This window comes from Natrix helvetica, assembly GCF_964273705.1.
Source record: "Natrix helvetica genome assembly, chromosome: Z".
Classification (NCBI taxonomy): Eukaryota; Metazoa; Chordata; class Lepidosauria; order Squamata; family Natricidae; genus Natrix; species Natrix helvetica.
Window position 1 is genome coordinate 54312942 of NC_138554.1, and position 21889 is coordinate 54334830.

The following is a 21889-nucleotide window of genomic DNA, read 5'->3' on the forward strand; positions in this document are numbered from 1 at the left end:
ATTTCACTAATAATTGTTTTTATTGTTTTAGCTGCCCAGGATTACATCTACTAGACGAGTAGCCATTTAACGTGAATGAATGAATGAATGAATGAATGAATGAATGAAGAAAGGAAGGAAGGAACGAACGAACAAATGAAGGAAGGAATATCACTCACTCACTAAATCGTAGAACCTATTCAATTATAACTAATCTGGACTCACACTTTACACAAAACCACCAAATGGTCAGTTTGTAATGCAATGTAATATAAGAACCTAGTTTTAATCTTCCAGCTTTGTTTAAAGTATCACCAGAATGGGAGGTAGTAGGTACCTCTGACGCACCTGATATTACAATGCATGTGTCCTTTGATCGCCTCTTCATGGCTTTATATGCCGCATCTGCGATGGCAAAGAGATGAGGTGGCCTCTCATACAACTCACGCCCTTTGTATTGCTCAACTGTATCACGGCCATAGATGTTCAAATTCTTGTAAGGATTAACAGAAACCACTACTTCCCCAATAAATGTGTAGATCCGTCCCTTTTCAAATCTAAATGGTGCAAGACAAAGGTGAGAGAAAAAATAGAAAGTGTTATAAAGCAGACAATATCACATAGCTAACATGAATTTTGTACTTTAATGAGAATTTCATTTCATCATACTTTTTCCTCATGACTAAAGAATTTACTAACTCTAAGTAAGCAATATTTGAAGAGTTACATCAGTAACTTTTATATTATGTATGGGCAGAATTATGTACACTGTGTATGCCTTTTAAGTTCTTATAAATGTAGAAACAGGATTAGGGCATGTAAAAATTCAGGGTATTCATGAACGTATGCACGGACATATCCTTAAAGTTGTATCTCTATTAACAGTAATACTTAAATATGTGATATATCACAATTCAGAACTCTAAAAATCCCAGAAAAAAAACCAAGATTTTAATATTTAACATACAAAATGCCATGACAAACCTTTAGTTTTCTACTGGGAATTTAGTTTTTCCACCAGTATACCATGAATCCAAGACACTACAGAAAAGTAGCACTGCAGATTATTTATTTGTATCCTAGCTTTATTAGTTTTACCCAAACATCTCCAACAAATTGTCCCCCATTTTTTTTCATTCACAACAACCCTGTGAGGTGGGTTGTGGTGAGAGAGAATGACTGGCAAAAGGCACCCAATTGGTTTTTATGACTAAGATGGGACTCAAACTCATTATCTCCCGCTTTGTAACCGGGTTCCTTAACAATTAGACCAAACTGGTTCTTTTTAAATTTGGTTCATGATAAAATATAAAATATTTTGAGTCCAGGGCAATATTTTCTCCTCCTGTTTTATTTAGAACAACTTTGTTTTTGCATCACAACAACCTGTTAATGTTTTTCTACCTCTAGATCTCATCAGCATGTTTCAACTCTACAGGATTTGATGGCTGATGGAATCTCAGTCCTTTTTGTTCTCTAACATTTCACACTGTATTTCATCAATCACAAGGCAAGATATGACGAATATTATTTGATAGCTCCATTAGACAAAGAAACCCAGTAAGTAAGGTAAAGATAAAGGTTCCCCTCGCACATTGTGCTACTCATTCCCAACTCTAGGGGTGGGGGGTGCTCATCTCAGTTTCAAAGCCAAAGAGTCAGTGCTGTCCGAAGACGTCTCTGTGGTCATGTGGCCGGCATGACTAAACACCGAAGGCGCACGTTACCTTCCCACCAAAGGTGGTTCCTATTTTTCTACTTGCATTTTTACATGCTTTCGAATTGCTAGGTTCGCAAAAGCTGGGACAAGTAATGGGAGTTCACTCCGTTACCCGGCACTAGGTTTTCGAACTGCCAAACTGCTGACCTTTCTGATCAACAAGCACAGCATCTTAGCCACTGAGTCGCCGCAGCCCTAAAACCCTGATTTTCAATTATTTTTTTAGTGACCATTCAAAGTTACCATAGCACTGAAAAATGATGACTTGTGACTAATTTTTACTATTGCAGCATCCCAATGGTCATGTGATCAAAATTTGGCCGCTTGGCAACTGGCATATATTTGTGACAGTTGCATTGTCCTAGGATCACGTGATCACTATTTGTAAGCTTCCCAGCCACTTCCAACAAACGAAGTCAATGGAGGAAGTCAGATTCACTTAACAATTGGATGATTTACTCATCATCTGCAGTGATTCACTTAGCAACTGTGGCAAAAAGGTCATAAAATGAGATGCAAATCATTTAACAAGTGTCTTGCTTAGTAATGGAAAGTTTAGGATCAATTGTTATAAGTGGTCTTCAACTTATGACTACAATATGGACCAGTATTTCCTCTGCTTTGAAAGGTGGTTATTAAGTGAGTCATGCCCGATTTTACAACCTTTTTTGCAACAGTTGTTCAGTGTATGACTGCAGTTGTTAACTGAGTCACGCCATTATTAAAGAATTAAACTTCTCCCACTGACTTTGCTTGTCAGAAGCCAGCTAGGAAGGCCATAAACGGCAGTCACATGGCCCCAAGAAGCCGAAACCATTGTAAGTACTGGTAGTCCTCGACTTCTGAACACAATTGAGCCAAACATTTCTGTTGCTAAATGAAACAGTTGTTAAGTGAATTTCTCACTGTTTTATGACTTTTTTTTAGCCACAGTTGTTAAGTGAATCACTGTAGTTGTTAAGTTAGGAACATGACTGTTGAGTGAATCTGGCTTCTCAATTGACTTTGCTTGTTAGAAAGTCGCAAAAGAGTGAGCCAGAGACACTGCAACTGTTATAAATATGAGTCAGTTGCCAATTATCTGAATTTTGGTAACATGGTCATAAGCGTGAAAAATGGTCATGCTACTTTTTTCACGCTATTGTAATTTTGAACAGCCATTAAATGAACTGTTGTAAGTCGAGGACTACTTGTACATGCTGATTGCTAAGCACCTTAATTTCGATCATGTAATTGCGGGATTCTGCAACGAGCGAGGACCAGCTGTATGTCACTTTTTCAGTGTCATTGTAACTCTGAATGGCTGCTAAATGAATAGTTCCAATCTGCACTGTATGTAGATATGGTTGAAATAGTTATTACTCACTATTCAGCTCCACAACCAGGGGTGGGTTCCTGACAGTTCTAACCTCTTCTATAGAAGAGGTTCCACAAAGCTACAGTGCCTTTAGAACTGGTTCCAGCTCCCTCCCCCCGCCTGTCTGCACATCCATGATGAAGAGCGAGAGGAGGAATTCTGGGAGTTGAAGTCCACAAGTCTTAAAGCTGTCAAGTTTGAACACCCCTGGGTTTTTTTTCTAAAGGTTTAGGGGTGCAAGGATCTTGTAACTTGACAGCTTTAAGACTTGCATGCTTCAAATGCCAGAGTTTCTGAGCCAACATACTGGTTGCTAAGCAAGAGCATTGTTAAGTGATTTTCATCACATTTTACAAGTTGGGCACGCCCACCAGACACATGGCTGGCAAGCCACTCCCACTCAGTCACATGGCCAGCAAGCCACTCCCACCCAGTCACATGGCCGGCAAGCCACTCCCACACCTACAGAAGAGGTTCTAAAATTTTTTGAAACCCACCACTGTCAACAGTTATAAACTGATTCAGTAATTCCAAAGACATTATATCAGTGATGGCAAACCTTTTTTGGCTCGCGTGCCACAAGTGGGGGGAGTGCGGGGGGGTCGAGTGCGGGCGTGCCGCACCCATAATGCAACGCGCGACCCCCCAGTGCGCATGCGCGCACAACGCGCGACCCCCCCATTTTTACATTTTTTTTGCCCTCCCCAGGCTCCAGGGGCTTTATAGGAGCCTGGGGAGGGCAAAAAGAGCCTCCCTGAGGCCCTCCGGAGGCTTCAGGGACTGTACAGAGGCTTCCCTGAAGCCTTCGGAGCGCTTAAAACCACCCTCCGAGCAAACCGGAAGTGACTTCCGGGTTGCTCGGAGGGTCGTTTCAAGCGCTCCGAAGGCATCAGGGAAGCCTCGGACGGTCCCTGAAACCTTCGGAGCGCTTAAAACCACCCTCTGACTTCCCGGTTGCTCGGAGGGTCGTTTTAAGCGCTTCGAAGGCATCAGGGAAGCCTTGGATGGTCCTTGAGGCCTTCGGAGCGCTTAAAACCACCCTCCGAGCAACCCGGAAGTGACTTCCGGGTTGCTCGGAGGGTCGTTTTAAGCGCTCCGAAGGCATCAGGGAAGCCTTGGATGGTCCCTGAAGCCTTCGGAACGCTTAAAATGACCCTCCGAGCAACCTGGAAGTCACTTCCGGTTTGCTCGGAGGGTGGTTTTAAGCGTTCCAAAGGCTTCAGGGACGGTCCCTGACGCCTCCGGGGGGGCGGGGAGGCTCTTTTCGCCCTCCCCAGGCTCCTATAAAGCCTCTGAAGCTGGGGAAGGCGAAAAATAGCTTTTAAAAAGGTGAACTCAGCTGGCCAGTGCGCGCATGCGTGCTGGCCAGCTGACAGGGCAACGCCTCGCGTGCCCTGACAAATGGCTCCGCGTGCCACTTGTGGCACGCGTGCCATAGGTTCGCCATCACGGCATTATATCTACAATACCTATATAACATTCGGGATTGCTTTTAAAAAAACCTCAAATCAGATTTGTTTAACAATTATTGGATCCTCACAAAAAAGATAGCAATTGTACTTAAATGCATTGTCGTTAAATATGGCATTGAAAAAAAAAAGGTAATGGGTCAGGCAAAAATACAACAAATTCCTGTTCCACCATGGTGAGAAATTGGGTCTATTTGGTCTGAAGTAGCATAATTTCTTTTAGGTTTATTCTGGAGGTGAATATTAAATCTGGCAGAATAATATCTCAGCTGTGTTTTTGTATGTGGCTAAATTAAATAAAGTACTATCAGCAGTTACAATTTTGTTTCATTTAACATCAATGTGTAACCAGAACTATCAAAAGTATTTCTCTTTCCTTCTATATATACCAGCTATTCTCTTCTCCCTTCCTTTCCTATTTTCTTTTTTTAATTTTCTCCCTTTGTCAAATGCTTCTCTTAGCACTAGTTCCCCATGTCATTTTAGGATTCTACCTGACTTACTAAAAGAGAAATGGTCAGTTAAGCCTCCTTCTGCTTTAATAGAATGCAAATAATTCTATTTGCATTCATTTTATCACACATCCAGTGTTGAAAGAGTTTCTATCAAAACCTTTACCAAAATCTTACCAAAAACAATATTTTGCATGTACCTAAAAGTTTTGCATTTCATATTGCTTTAAAATTTGGAATTCTGCTTAATTTTTCTACCATGGAGGCAAACTACTTTTACTGATGTCCTGAAGCATACGTTTATACTTGAATTTTTAATACATTTTTCAATTCAGTGTTCAGGGCAGCCAATTTCCCTGAGTAGGAAATGCCATTGTGTGCACATTTGGTGTTCCTCCTTTCCTGTACGGGACAAAAAGATCAAGGACAATGAAAGGACAGATTATTTTATTATACAATATTCTGAACTGAGGCAAATTCTTCTGTAAGGAAAGCTTGGAAATGAAGCATATTTAATTCAAAGGTTGCCAACAGATCCAAATTTTACTGGCCCAACTGTAAACCATCCTCCTTGCCTATGCCATAGTGTGTGTGTGTGCGCGCATACACACATACACATACACACATTAAATTGTTAAAGTAGTATATTCTATGGTGGCACAGAACTATTGGAAAGGAAAAGAAATATGGTGACAGCACTGACAGGTATGGGAAGGATGATTTTAAAAGAAAAAGAATTTTATGTTGGCAATTTTATTTAAAAACCTAAATATTTTCCTCTTTAATTTAAACTAGAATTAAATATTTAAAAGTCATCCAGGGATATGATTCTCATTTATTTTCAATCTTTCCATTCCATGTTACAGATAATGAAATAATGGATGGATATCGCAAAGTAGCCAGCTCCTGGAGAATGCATTTCAATTCACAAGACAAGGCTTTAAAAATATGTTTTCACTTTGGTTTTTATGGCAAGTGAAATGCCAGGATAATTACACTATATTCAATATATTTATATGTAAACAATAAATATATATATATTTTAAAAAGGATGTTTTTCTGGCTCACTGCAATTTTAATTTACTACAGAGCAAAAATCTTGGATAAAAAGAAGCAAAAGTCAAATCATAAACAGGGGAACACATGAATGCTTTTCTATCTATTTGCATCAGAAGACATCCTAACCATTCCTCCCCCATATTGTAGAGAGAAAATAAGCTTGGAATGTCTCTTTTATCCATAGACATTAGGAAAGAAGAAGAAAGCAAAAGAAAGGCAATGGAGGATAGAATGACTTCCTAGAAAACACAATAAATCAACAAAAGCTATTTCCACTGCCATCTCTCTGACTGAATTTTAACTGACTTTCTCTAGTCACCTTGTATTTATACAGTCATGTAGACAAAAGGAAAACAAGGCAACAGCCAGAACCAAATTTCTGTATAACAAAAGGTACATATAGTTGGTACATGAACGTTGAATTACATATCTAAATCTATGTGCTTGGAATTCATTTTACTAATAGATTATGCTATTCTGCCAGATAACTTAGGCTGAGAATAAAAGCTTGCAAGGATTCCAAAGTCATATAATTCTTACTGACTTGTGCAGTTTAAATTTCATTTCTTCAACAGAACATCCATGAATGTTGAAAATCATAATATTATTTCAAATTTATTTTGAATCCTGATGTTAAAATTGTATCCATTGATTCTTGTTAAGCATCTGAGTTTGTGGCAGGATCTGGTTCCCATGTTGGCATCATTGTGTTATTGGTTCTTCTTTCTTTTAAAGATCGGCTTTAGGCTGGGTTGTCTATATTTAAGTATGGGCTTGCTACCCAATCCCTAAAGGGAAAGCTCTCTTCCTCATCTCAATTTAAATTCTACTCCAGTTTAGCCACTCAATGCATTTGCTGAAGTGAGCCACAGCTCACAAAAACTTTTTTTCTTTTAATAACATTTGTTAGAAGGACCTGATAGCATCTTTTGTACTGATTTTGGAAACCACAATTAATTAAGCTTTTCTCCTGTTATCCTTTGTTATCTTAGGAATGCAGAATGTCAAGACTCCAAATCATTTAGATATCTGATATATTCTAGAAATATTGACATTTTTAAAGCTCTGAATATAATTCATATTTACTGGATAATCAGTTCTTTAGAAATGTCAGCTATTCCATAAAACCCAATTGGCTACAGGAGTGCATTTAACTCCTGTTTAAGCAAAACTGATTAATTTAAGATGTTTCCAATAAAATAGTAAAATTCATTTCTACAAACTGGACTTAGGTTTTGTCTTTGGCTTGAATTTTGTGTATACTTAATGCAAATGGCAGCACGTGAATGATGTTGTCTGATCTCACCTGCTAGGCAGGATTAATCCTAGTTAGTTCCTGGATTTTCAGAGTAGTGAACTACACTGGAAACTCAAAGAAAAAGAAAAAAAAATTCACAGAAGGCTGTGGCAGACTATTTCTACAATACTGCAAAAAATTGGCATGGATGCAGCAATCAAATGTCACGGCTAACTTGAGTGTCTTTACTGTCCAATGAATTCCAGGTGGCAGCATTTGACAGCAGCTGGATGATTAAAAAAGCTAAAGAGAGTCACACCTAAATAGAATTTAAATTGGAGAATATCCAGAAATACTAAGACTGAAGGCTAGATAGGAAAATCAAATAAACATCCTGGAAAGTGTGTACTAAGACACACCAAGACATTATTACATTATAGCCAAATCTCCAGAAATCAAGCTCAACTTGAAAGAGATTTTATATTATTTTAAAAACCAATACACTCCATGAGACTTACTTCTAAATAAGCTTGCATAATACTATCTGATACTCTTACTTCTCTGAGAAAATATCTCTTATTTTCATTTTCAAAGTTCAATTTTTTACCTCCTTTGAAAACTGTTAGCACATCATATTGACAGATAGTCCTCCACTTATGACCACAATTGAGTCTAAGGTTTCTGTTGCTAAATGAGACAGTTGTTAAATGAATTTTGCCCCATTTTATGAAACCATTTTTAGCCACAGTTGTTAAGTGAGGAACATGACTCATGAGTGAATCTGGTTTCCCAACTGACTTTGCTTGTTAGAAAGTTACAAAAGAGGATCCCATGAGCCAGTGTGACACTGCAACCATCATAAATATGAGACAGTTGCCAAGTATCTCAATTCTGATCACATGACTATGGAGATGCTGCAGTGGTTGTAAGTGTGAAAAACAGTCATAAATCACTTTTTTTCAGTGATGTAATTTTGAAAGCTCACTACATGAACTGTTGTAAGTCAAGGACAATCTGTACCATTTTTTCAGTGCTGTTAGTCTCTGATATGAAATAAAAGAGGGATTAAATCATTTACATCAGGAACAATAAAGAAATTACAAATAGTGTACTACAAGCTTATCAATATCGTTCAAAGAGCAGAGGTGCTTTAATCTCTGTATTTAGTTCCCTATGGATGCTATCTTGGACTATGCTTCCTTGGCTAAATTCCATGCGCTGCACAACTGCTTTCCAGCAAAAGCAATCTGACCTGTTACTTGGAAGTACTATATACCATGAAGTATTACAATAGTGTTGAGATTTTTTAAAAAAAGGCTTTTTACAAGGTAGCATTTTTTTATCTGAGTGGATATATTTCAATATGTCTTTGACTTACAACCATTCGTTCAGTTGCCATTCCAAGCTAGCACAGGAAAAAGCGATTTATGACTGTTCAGTATCCCCATGGTTACATGATCAAAATTCAGATGTTGGCAACTGGTTCATATTTATGTCCGTTCCTTGTCCCAGGATCATGTGATCACCTTGGCTTCTGACAAACCAAATCCATGGGGGAGCCGGACTCACTTAACAGCTGTAATAAGTGCACTAATTCACTTAACAACTGTGGCAAGACAGGCTGTAAAATGGGGCAAAACTCATTTTACAACAGTCTTGCTTAGCAGCTGAAATTTTGGTGTTGATTGTAGTCATAACTGAGGACTACCTATGTTGAGAAGGAAATATATAGTCAAAACAATGGAATATTTGGACATCAGTATAGTCAGAGCAAAAGTAGAAAATGATTTTTTACCAGGTATTTACTGGAGAATCTAGCATTACTGAATCATTATGTATTTTTCAGATCATTTATCTTCTTGAATAAAAATTTCTCACCAACTGTGGCTGGTTATTTTGGTGCGGTACTCTGCTATTTATTTATTTATTTATTTATTTATTTATTTATTTATTTATTTATTTATTTATTATTTATTTATTTATTTATTTATTTATTTATTTATTTATTTATTATTTATTTATTTATTTATTTATTTATTTATTTATTTATTATTTATTTACTTATTATTTATTTATTTATTTATTTATTATTTATTTATTTATTTATTTATTATTTATTTATTTATTATTTACTTATTTATTATTTATTTATTTTGCAATTGACAAAACAATTTTAATCTTAAAAAAATAAAAATAAGAATTAGAACTCCAAACAATATTAAAAAATAAAGAAAAGAAAAAGATAATTTATTGTAAATTATTGTATACATATTGTAAACATGTATAATCATCAGTTTACTAAGGAATTCACTACTGTATGAACAGTATAAAATATTATTATACATAATACAAAATCTGAAGTAGAAGCAGATATTGCTACATGTTTTGCTTAACAGAAAACAATGTTTTTCCCAACGGATAAATCACATATTTCTTACAGTTATTTCTTGACTTCTGGAATAAAATCACATTTCCTATTCAATATTTTAGCTACCCTCCATGCTTCTTACAGCCATAATTCCTTATAGTTAAAGTCTTTGCTGAATTTACACGGAAACCTACCACAAATATAGAGTTTCCTCTTCTAGTTGACAAAGCATAATCATAAAAAAGCATAATTTCTTAAACGTTCTTCAATTCCCTTCTTTCTGCTAATGGGCCACAAGCTATCAGCAACTAGGGGCTTAGAAGCTTCATTGTTTTCTTATAAAGAAATATTTTACATTTGTCTTGCTCTATGTTGCTTTGTGAATACAGAGAACTTCTAAGTACAGTAGAGCACTGTTTCTGAATTTCAGCATTTGAATTTCAAAGGAAAACTGGTACATCTAGCTAAACTGTACAACACCACTGAATTAATCATATATCTATTTTTGGAATGCTAGCCAATTACTTTATATACAAAGTGGGAACACAAAGATGTTTCTTTCAAGATGAATATGTCCACATTTTTTAATACACCAATTTTAGGCCCATTTTTAAAATCCAAAAGTATATATGAATTCAGATACTTATATGATGCATTAAAAAGTCGTTAACAAACTATGCATACAATACAAGGCTATAATAAAAGCAGCAACATTAGCAATGAAATACATGATATAAATAAATACTTGATATTTCATTCTAGAAAACGAATATCCAAGTGGGGTCAATTATACAAAGCACTGTGCGTACTTGTGAAAGTAAGGCCTTAACAGCATGTTTCCAAACATACAGTAGTATCTTCCCTCCATTAAAATTCCTTTCAGCAATAACTGCACAATGTACAAATATACTCAGTTATTAACTGGAGGAGCTAATGCTTTTCTTCACTCCCGAAGTTCTTTTCTATAATTCTTCTGGACATGAGAGACTGGCTATTATTCAATATGAAACAACTGCTCTCTGCTCATATGTGACCATACAAGCAAAGACTTGAGTTCTGGTTGCCTCACATGGGAAAAGCAACAATAACAAAAAAGACAGTACAAAAATGATGCAATTCCAACAGGGAAACAAGTGAGGGTGACACATTATCCGACAAGTCCTAACAAGCTACAACTTCTTATCAACAAGTAGTAAATAATGTGACATTTGCTTTCAGATCCTGCATTAGAATAGTGAAATAACATCTAAAAGTGATTCAAAAGCAGGTAAAACAATATATTCTTTAACATATATCTATATTAATAACACGCTTCTGCAGTGCACAGAAGTCATTAGCAGACAGACTGGTAATCTGATGATAGCATCCAAAGATCTAATAATGATAAAATATGTCTCTTCACAGATGTTTTAAGCACTGCAGGGATCTGAATCTAAACACTGTGAATGCAAACCAAGAGCAGACAACTCACATGGATTCTCCAGGAGTCCATTTGCCACCTTAAACCGTCCTGAGATTGAGACAACATCATTTAGCAGCAAAATGATCAAATGTTACACAAACACACATGGAATGCAATTACGAGCAAGAATAGAAACAGGAGGGCTGTGGGAGACAAATTGCCATAATTAATTTTGATAACCACAATTTTCTCAGTCCACACTACACTCTGAGGGCTTATGGGTCTATTTTCACTCAACCCTTCAAAACATGAGTTAAAAATATTTCAGCTTTTTCTAGTAATGTTACCATGTCACTAAATGGCCTCCTGCTAAATTCTAGAAGATCACAAGGCTAAACCCCCAAATGCTACTCATTCCTGAGGTAAACCATGCCTTACTGTAACATTATCTGTAAACTCAGTTCACTCTACGATAAGCAACAAAAAAGGTTTAAACATGACTTCCCCCCAACATATGAACACATTCATAATTTCCCCAAAATAATTATGTTTCATAATTAAAAAGAAATGAAACAGATCTGTCTTTTAACAGATTTAAGATAGTAAAAATTAAGATTCCTAAAACATTTTTCCTAAAATTAGATCCAGGAAACTACAGACCTATCAGCCTGACCTCAATACCAGGAAAGATTCTGGAAAAAATAATCAAGCAACGAATTTGCGAACACCTAGAAGCAAACAAAGTAATAGCCAAAAGCCAACATGGATTTGTCAAAAACAGATCATGCCAGACTAATCTTATTGCATTCTTTGATAAAGTGACAAAATTAGTGGACCAGAGGAATGCCGTTGATATAGTTTACTTGGACTTCAGTAAGGCTTTTGATAAGGTAGACCATAACCTACTACTAGATAAAGTAGAAGAATGTGGGTTAGACAGCATCACCACCAGATGGATTCGTAACTGGCTGACCAACCGTACTCAACGTGTAGTCCTCAATGGAACTGCATCTACATGGAGGGAAGTATGCAGTGGAGTACCCCAAGGCTCTGTTTTAGGCCCAGTACACTTCAACATCTTCATCAATGATTTGGATGAGGGAATAAATGGGGAACTCATCAAATTTGCAGATGATACCAAGCTGGCAGGAATAGCCAACACTCCAGAAGATAGGCTTAAGATACAGAAGGATCTTGACAAACTTGAACATTGGGCACTATCTAATAAAATGAAATTCAATGGTGAAAAGAGTAAGGTTCTACATTTAGGCAACAAAAACGGAATGCACAGGTACAGTATAGGTGATACCTTGCTCAGTAGTAGTAACTGTGAAAGGGATCTTGGAGTCCTAGTGGACAACCATTTAAATATGAGCCAGCAGTGTGCAGCAGCTGCCAAAAAAGCCAACACAGTTCTAGGCTGCATCAACAGAGGGATAGAATCAAGATCACGTGAAGTGTTAATACCACTTTATAGTGCCTTGGTAAGGCCACACTTGGAATACTGCATTCAGTTCTGGTCGCCACGATGTAAAAAAGATGTGGAGACTCTAGAAAGAGTGCAGAGAAGAGCAACAAAGATGATTAGGGGACTGGAGACTAAAACATATGAAGAACGGTTGCAGGAACTGGGTATGTTTAGCTTAAGAGAAAGAAGGACTAGGGGAGACATGATAGCATTGTTCCAATATCTCAGAGGTTGCCACAAAGAAGAGGGAGTCAAACTATTCTCCAAAGCACCTGAGGGTAGAACAAGAAGCAATGGGTGGAAACTAATCAAGGAGAGAAGCAACTTAGAACTGAGGAGAAATTTCCTGACAGTGAGAACAATTAATCAGTGGAACAGCTTGCCTCCAGAAGTTGTGAATGCCCCAACACTGGAAGTCTTTAAGAAGATGTTGGATAGCTATTTGTCTGAAACGGTATAGGGTTTCCTGCCTAGGCAGGGGGTTGGACTAGAAGACCTCCAAGGTCCCTTCCAACTCTACTATTGTATTGTATTGTATTGTATTGTATTGTATTGTATTGTATTTTAAGTAGGTAGTCATTTGGTATGATGTTACTCTAGAAAACAAGTATATAAGGTTTTTGATTAGAGGACAACTCACCAATTGCATGCAAGGTTTACTTCTGAAATTTAAATTATATTAAAAATATGGAGACTAACCAGCATATTAGACAATACAGATAAATATATACCATATAGATCCTATTGCAGAAAGTGTGATAAAAGTTTCTTTTCTATTCTTAATCCCACCCACTTTGACTTATTCATAAACATTCCAAAGACTTGCGTAGTTGCAAAACTAACATTTTTAGAGTTGGCATGTCATCCTCCCTCAGGATTGAAACTGCCTATTCCACTTTTAACCAAGGAAAACATTTATGCCTCAGGCAGGTGTACAATCCTGAAGAACAAACATTGCTTCCCCCCCCCCTTTTGTACACTCTGGGTTGTTATCATTCAGTTGAATTACAATACTCCAACAGTGGTTTCCACACTTCAAGCTATGTATTAATCTGAATAGTTATTAACATAATTTTCAAGAACAAAAGAAATAGTGTGTTTTAAGGCTGTGAAAATCCTTCAAAATACAACTGAATACATATAATAATAATTAATAATTTATTAAATTTCTAGACCACCCCCTCTCCCCGGAGGGACTCGGGCGGTGAGTGCACTAATGCACTTCTTTTAAAATGATTAAAGTAACTACATCTTCCAAACACATACTGTTGCCTATAAGACTGCTCCTGTTTACAATGGGTATGCACAAATAACCAAACAGAGAGACAACTGGGAACAGCTTTCACAGAAGTTATATGACCCTAGAAAAGGAGACACCATAGCTGTTTAATTATTTTTATTTAAAAATGCTCTGGATATGTTTCTACACATTCTGAAGCACCTTTTTCAAAGTTTGCTCAGGTCTATTGAATACATCTGATGAGAAATGGCACAGATTTTGATTAAGAGGAAGGCCTGTATCTAACAGAAGATTATTTTGCATCAGTTAATACTAGGTCTTAGCTGCTGAATTTGTCTGAAAACCCCCAGAAACATAGTTGAGAATACACAGAGATAGACACACACACCATGGACCCATGTTTTATTAACTTAAATATAAATTGGACAATACATTGGTCCTTTGATTGGGAGATTAAAAGAAAGTTAACTAGAATTGTCAAACATGATCATATTGTATATCAAAGCATGAAATAGCAAACATTGAATTTTTGTCTAAGAAAAGCACATCTGAAGAGTTACAGCAGATTATTAGGTATTTCCTCCTTCACAGTTGGCACCGAAAATCCATAATCATAAAAAGCAAGACTTGGAAGGAACAAGTCATCTTTGTAGTTCTCTCAAGAAAGCACATGCCAACCACAACAGAATAATCTTGGAATTCCCCACCTACCAATTACAGTGACTTTTGGAAATTTAAGTAGTTTCGGGTGTCATCTAATGGCTTACCTATAAATTATCCACAACCCAGCTCTAAGATAACCCATTTACTTTTGTTGTTATGTCCTAACACAAAGCTTCCATCTTGGAATCAGGCCACCACTCAGACAGGTGTTAGCCAGATCAAAATAATCTGATAGGAAAGTACTGTTTTCCAGAAAATTGGGGGAGGGGGGGAGAGAATCTATGCAAATATTCTAAGATGCATGAAGAAATCGCCTCTGGAGGATCAATCACTTGCTGGGCTCCAAATGGCTAATTATTTATTTATTTAATTTATTTAATTAGATTTCTAGACCGCCCCCTCTCCCCAAAGGGTTACCTGCTCCCATTGGCTCAAGGGGTCTTCTTCTCCATGGAAATTTTGGTTTTGCTCTTGAAGAGAACAGGACCACCCCCAGAGAAATGCTGCTGACTTTGTGGAAGATTTTCCTGAGGTTGAGTTTCCATTGCTATTATCCTAAGATGAACCATTAGAATGTCTCTTAAACTCCCAAATATTGGGATGGGGTGGGGTGTTAGGTTTAGGCATAAAATAGACTTTACTGGCCATTGTTCATCGAACAAAAGAAAATAAGCTTCCCTGGTGTGTGCTCTTCCAGTCTACCAGTTGAGCCTTAGCACCATAGTTGGGAATTATCTCCAAGAGAGAGGAATGAATGAGCCCTAAGAAAAACCCTCAAACAACTGAGCTGCAATGAGTACACCAACAATACCTCAATATTTTCAGAAGTGTTGCAAATTTAAACATTGTATAGTCAATCTCTCAATTCATATAGACTTTTCTTTCAAATTCTTATCTTCCTATCACTCTTAATGGACTGGTTTTTTTTAAATAAAACAAACTTTTACCAAATATTTACAAGGTGATAAGTTCAAAACAAACCCTAATATTATTTGTTCTATGAAGTGGCAAAGACGATATTTGTTCAGAATATGGAAGACAACCTTGAAAGAGAAGGGCCAAGCCAATTACCAAGGCATATGCAAGTGACTCAGGCAGACACCTCCCTAATTCCATGAATGCTTGTAAAGCACAGTCAGACTTTCAAGAGTCCATGCCTATAGCCAATATTAATAAATGTGGTTTTAGTCTTATTGTGGAATTGATTTCTTGGCTTGGTCTACATAGTGAGGCTCACAATATTTGAAAATCAACTTTTATACTCAAGAGGAATATATGATGATTCTTCAGTCCTTATCTCTGCTCTTTGTGACTTACCTGAATTGTTTACCAATAACTGCTTCTTTTGGTTCTTATGTGCTTCCTTTTTTCCTAAGCATTTTTCATGCTGCTCTTATTTTCACCTTAAATATCCAAAATACTAGGTTTTAGTTTCACTGTTAGTATTTTCAGTGTGCAACTTGATTCCAGTTCATCTAGTATTTTTGAGCTTAAGAAGATAAACATTGTTACTACTTTTCTATTTAACTAAATTGATTTGAAACCACCTGTTCATGTTGTTAGTTTTTCAAGCAAAGCAGCTTTTGTGCTTTTCCACAAGAGATTCTTCAAGTCTTCTTTGCATTCAACCATCAAAATAATATCATCATCATCTGAGGTTGTTAATATTTCTTCCGTCAACTTTATTTCCAATTTTTATTTCTTCTAGTCCATTGTTTCTCATGATAATAAGTTAAAATAAGATGACAGTGTATACTCTTGCCACATTCCTCCACCATTTATTTGTTACAAACTGCATTCTAACATGTTCACTCTTAAGGTGTTCCTTCGTACTCATTTTATTATTCAACAGGCATATGAAATAATGTGGTAACCAATTCACTTGGGCTACACCCAGATTTAAAGAGCTATTCCCAATTTGTTTGGGCTACACAGTGAAAAGCCTTTGTTTAGATCAAAAATACTTATTTTGGAACTCCCTTATTTTTTAAAAAAATATCCACTGGATGTTAAAAAGTGAACTCTCAAGGTCCCTTTCTCTCTTGATTCCAATTTGTACATCTGGCAATTCTCATTCTAAGTATAGTTGAAGGTTGAATTGCAAAATCTTAAGCATTATCATATTAGCATGTGAAATAAATGCAACTGTTTGAAATTGTTTACAAAAATTGTGACACTGCTTTTCTTTTTATACTGAAATATGAGCTGATCTATTCTAGTCCCTTGGCCACTGCTTTGTGTCCATAGTCTGCATACAAACCACATTATAGCTGGTGTGACAGCCTTTCAGTATCTGAAAGAAGAAAATCAAGTTCTGTTTTTCAGAGTCCAGGATAACCTAAAAGTAGACATAGGAGCCCATGCTCATCTAAATGGTTCTTTTTTTTTTTACAGAAAACTATTTATCATGCCATTTGTTCTCAGAAAATGCTGTTTACAAACACCACAGGAAAGTTGGTATGGGAAAAAATGCATTGCTGTTGTTGTTGAATTAAGAATAATATAGCCTAGTCCCAAAACAATATAAATTTGTACTGTGTTTCCCTGAAAGTAAGACAGGGTCTTACTTTTGGGGAACTTTACTTTATTTATATGCGCTTGGCCTCATTTCTGGAGAGGTCTTATTATTCTTGAGGTGCAGGAGGCGGCGAGTGTGGTTGCCTCAGGGCTGCTGCTGTGTTGCAATATTTATGGGGAGGACCTATTTCAGCACATGTGCTCAAAAGCTCCATTATTATCTGGGCTTATTATCCGGGGAAGTCTTATTTTCAGGGAAACAGGATAGTTAGCAAAATCCAGTATATCACATCCAGGTGCCACTGTTTCATCAAATGGTGCTCTTTAGATATATTGAGCTACTGTACATATACAAATTTGTTGGCTAAGAATAACAGAGTACATTCTGAAAGGCAATGTACAAACATGGAAAGTATTCACTGTGTAACAAAAATAATTACAAACTGCAAAACTATGCACAAGATACAAGCTCTAGTACTGACAAGGAATACAGCAAAAGCAAAACAGTTGTTCTGCTTTTGCAACCCTGGTACTGTTTGTAGGGCGAGGTCAAGGATTGGCCAAGCCTGCCAACAAAAGAGTCATCTCCCGTAGTTACATCCTCCCCACAGAAACCTTAGAGAAATAAAATACTAATTACACAATATAAATATATCTCAAATGGGATTAGTTTCTTAAATGCATGGCCCTTTTAAGACCAAAATACCATAACATGTGATTTAGTAAGTGAGTATTTAGAAAGTCAGAAGAACATCTTTTACCAAAGACAAAAATATTGCTTCCAGGATATAAGGCATTTCAATATATTAAATTGCTTCAAAAGTTAATTATTGATCTTTTATTACAGTACCTGTTCAAAGTTACTAATCGCAACAACTATAAGCCACAATTATAAAACTGCTAAGTTCTTCCGTATCAGCACCTAGGACAAGCCATGCATAAAACTTCAGCAATAGCAACAAAAGGTGCAAACAAATTGGAAAGATAAACAGATTTTGAAACAAAAAATAAATGGACCCAATTATCAGACATATACCTGGGATGAGAAAATCTAGGCTATTATTGAAGGCAGGAAATAGATGTATTTACTGTAATTTGCAAAGAGATAACAGAAAATTTGCATCAAGAGGTCTGGATCTTGCACCCCCTTTAGGGTATATGTAATATTAAATCCACAAGATATTCACCCTGACTTGCAACAATCATTCAGCAATCATTCAAAGTTACAAATGGCACTGAAAAAAGTAGCTTACAATTGGCCTTCCACTTAGGATAGTTGCAATATCTCTGTGGGATCATTATTTGGGCATTCAGCAACCATTGCACTATTTCAACGGTAGCATCATCCCATAGCCATGTGATATCATTTACAACTTTCCTAGCTGGCTTCCAAAAAGCAAAGTCAGTGGAGGAAGCTGGATTTGCTCAATTGTGTGTGATTCATTTAATGAATGCAGGAAAAAAAAGTTGTAAAATGAAGTGTGCGTACTTAACAACCCTTACAGTTCCAGTCCCAACCATTTTTTTGTCATTGGAGGATTACCCGTATTGTTTGATTATTCAAATTACGATTGCAGATCATATATACAATGAGAAAAATGTGATTAACAGATAAAGTCAAATAGACAGAAAAACTAAACTCCCTATCAGGAATAGAGCATTTATCTTACTGAGTCAGAATGTAGCCTCTAATATTGAAAGCAGCATACTGTAAGAAAATTTGGCCACTGCCACAACTATGGAGTCATGCTGGTCAGTCAGCAATAGTTGAATGTAGAAATGGTATGTATGACCTAGAAAAGTCTGCTCAAAAAAGTGTTTTTGATAAGTTTTTGAAAAGGCAATATAATGAAACATGACATAAAGATTTCACTGCATTTGATTCACGAGGACATAGTTAAGCATTGTTCCAAGGAAAGAATTTAGTGAAGACGACTCCACTGAAAGTACAATCGACAAGTGTGGTGGAATGAAGAGCCAGCAAGAAGACTGGCTCTTCAACATTCCTCTTTGGGTGAGGAGAGGACTCGAGATAGCCCACAAATGCTCTAGATGGTTGCTTCCCGAGGAGATTTCAAGACAGTGGATTTAGACCTCTGAGAGATGAGGGAATAGCTATCTTGTTCAACCTTAGATCGCTTCCTTAAAGGACACTGAGTTTGCATACTTCCTTTTCTAATCACTTTCAAAAATTGCTTGCTTAGTGTTTTTCAGTTATTAGAAACCTTTGGATCAACAAGTTTTATAGCACTGGGTGGTTTTCCTTCAATCGTTAGTGAAAATAGCTTGCCATTTTCCAAATAGGATCAAGGTTACTTTTCAAAATTCTACATTAGAAAATAATTAAAAAAATCTTTCTGTGTTCAGTACGTGTGAGTTTATTGTTTTCTGCCTGGACGTAAACATTGAAAAAATGTAAAGAGGTTCCCAAGACAACTTTGTGAGTGAAGTTCCTTTTTCATCATTGCTCTCCAGACTATGATGGAGTTGTCACCAAAGCAAAGTGATACCCGTTAGACCAATTAGGAGGAAATTTCAGCCCAAAGCAAAATAAACATCTATTATACAATTCTAATTAACTTCTTATGACAGAGCCCATTCCCATTTTTCAATTCTTTAGCCAGTGATTAAGATCACTGTAGTATTAATGAAAGCATGCAAAAACATTTTTGGTCACACATGCACATATCATTCAGAAAAGAATCTGTCAGATTAATGAAGAGGAGATGTGTGTTTTAATAGGCACAGGAAGAAAAGTTAGAACCCTAACCCCTTTACAAATTAAAAATAATATTATGGGAAAAAGGTAAATATGTACTATTCTATCTATTAGGAATTCACTAGATACTACAGTACGTGAATAAGATTTTTTTTTTTAAAAAAATCTTGATCACAACTGTGGCATATATGTTACTTTTATCTGAATTACAGTGATTTCTAAATAAGGATCAACGTATTGAAAATGTCCTATACAATTGGGTTTTGCAGAAAAAACAGAGAGCCCAATCCACAGATTAGGTTCAGAAAATTGTGTTGGTACTCCTAGAAATACTCAATATATAGCTGAGATTCTATTACTATTGCTATTTACACACAGTCCACCAGATACCTCTGACTGGTTTAATACATTTGAAACTATATCCTTGCTAGAGATCTGGGATAATAATACAATTGTTTTAATTGATGAGTTGAGAATCATCATATCATTATTCCAAACAGTCAAAATCCAAAATATATTTATGTTTTCTATTCAATCCACAAAAGTAACCATTTTATAATGTAAATTGGTTATTTTTGTGGATTGAATGGAAAACATAAATATATTTTAGATTTTGGGTTAGCTGTTTGGAATAATGATATTTAGAAACTTTTTTTTATTAATGAAGGCGTTGCAAGTCTAACTGAAATGAGGATAGTTGAAGCTATTGCTAATAAATAAAGAAAAGAAAAGCCTAGGTACCCAAGGTAGAGGATTCTAAATTTTGCAGAAACGATATCTTACATTATTTTAAATCACCTTACACTGGACTGTTCTCCCCAGCAGAAAAGGAGGGCGGAAAAGCAAATTTCATGCCTGATTTTAAGACAACTCCCTGTTTAAATTGTCTATGCTTTCATAAAGGAAGTAATATGTTTGGAATTACGGGGGTTATAGGGACATTCTTGTGGTGAATTTGGCTTTTCACTGGCAATAGTAAAATGAATTTCCTCCTTGCTGCCTCAGAAATGTCTCTTCTCATATTCACAAAGCAGTTTTTAGAAAACTTAGCTGCTGATGTTCCAGGGGTTCCAATTAAAAAAGCAAAAGCATCAAAAATCATTTTTCTTCTGCATTTTACGTGGTCATCAAAGGTAGCATGTTTTTCACATTTTTAAAAGCAAATAGGCATTGAGAAACCATCAGTGTTAAGAAAACTGTGAAAACATGATCATAATTATAAGCTTTAGGAAGATCTTCATTTTTTGTTTTTTAAAAGGTAAAAACAAATTTAAACAAACACTGATCATTCAAAATATCTATGTGCTGATGTGATGGCATGTTTGCATGGTGCATAAAAGTTCTTAAACATAATAACCACAAGCATGGTGGGGAAATGGAGTAGATGTTAGTTTGCTACATTCTGTCCTACCAGGACTGTGGATGGCAAGGTTACTACTGAGTTGTAGCTAAATAATCAGGTGTAAGTGAAAAACGGGGGAGAAGGGGGTCATTAATTTCACAATGGCAGCAAGTAGTTACTCCATTTTTAAAAAATCAAATTTGTATGCTGTCTGAGTCCCGATAACTTTTTCCTCCCATTCTTAAATGGCCACAACACTGTTTGGATAACACAAACAGAGTTTTTCTCTAAAATAGCTGCTGAATCCTATTTTCTGTTTTCTGAAATGCCATGAATAAAATATGATATTAGGTCATATGTTCATATGTGTGAGTTAGGGTGGAAGGACAATAGTTACTGTACTAGCACTTAGGGAAAGTGATAGCTGTTACTTTAATCATTGATAAAATAGCAAAAACTATAAACAAAGCAACTTCCAGATATTCCTCGACAAAAGTCTAAGCCCAGGAGCCTAGACCCAAGCCCAAATTAATCAAAATTGCTAAGTGAGGCAATGAAAGTAGATGCCATTTCACCTTAGAGGCACGAGAAACAATGATACACAATAAAATCAATACAGGGAAACCTACTTTGGGCAATTCTCACAGAAATTCACTTTTCCTAGTGTTCATAGTCATGCATCAATTTATTCTACTGATAACTTTTTATCTCAATCCACTTTTATTTTGTTGAACTTCTACTCTCTGGAATCCAGGATGATATACAACTCTTAACTGTCCAGGTTAAGAGCTCTACTTAAAGGTTTCTTTTCCTTTTCATCTCTGAGTCACACATTAAATGTTGACCTAGCAGTGTTTAGTGAAACACCCTTCAAGGAAATAGCAAGGAACTTACTTT

General features: G+C 36.3%; 1 protein-coding gene across 1 annotated transcript in view; it reads right to left on the reverse strand.

Moving 5' to 3' along the window:
* The window catches only part of LOC309401879 (unconventional myosin-Id), a 133327-nt gene that overhangs the window by 107419 nt on the left and 4019 nt on the right, over positions 1-21889 (reverse strand). Inside the window, exon 2 of the mRNA XM_081971190.1 lies at positions 328-536. Within this exon, the coding sequence (XP_081827316.1) occupies positions 328-536 (209 nt within the window). The remainder of the gene's footprint in view (positions 1-327; positions 537-21889) is intronic.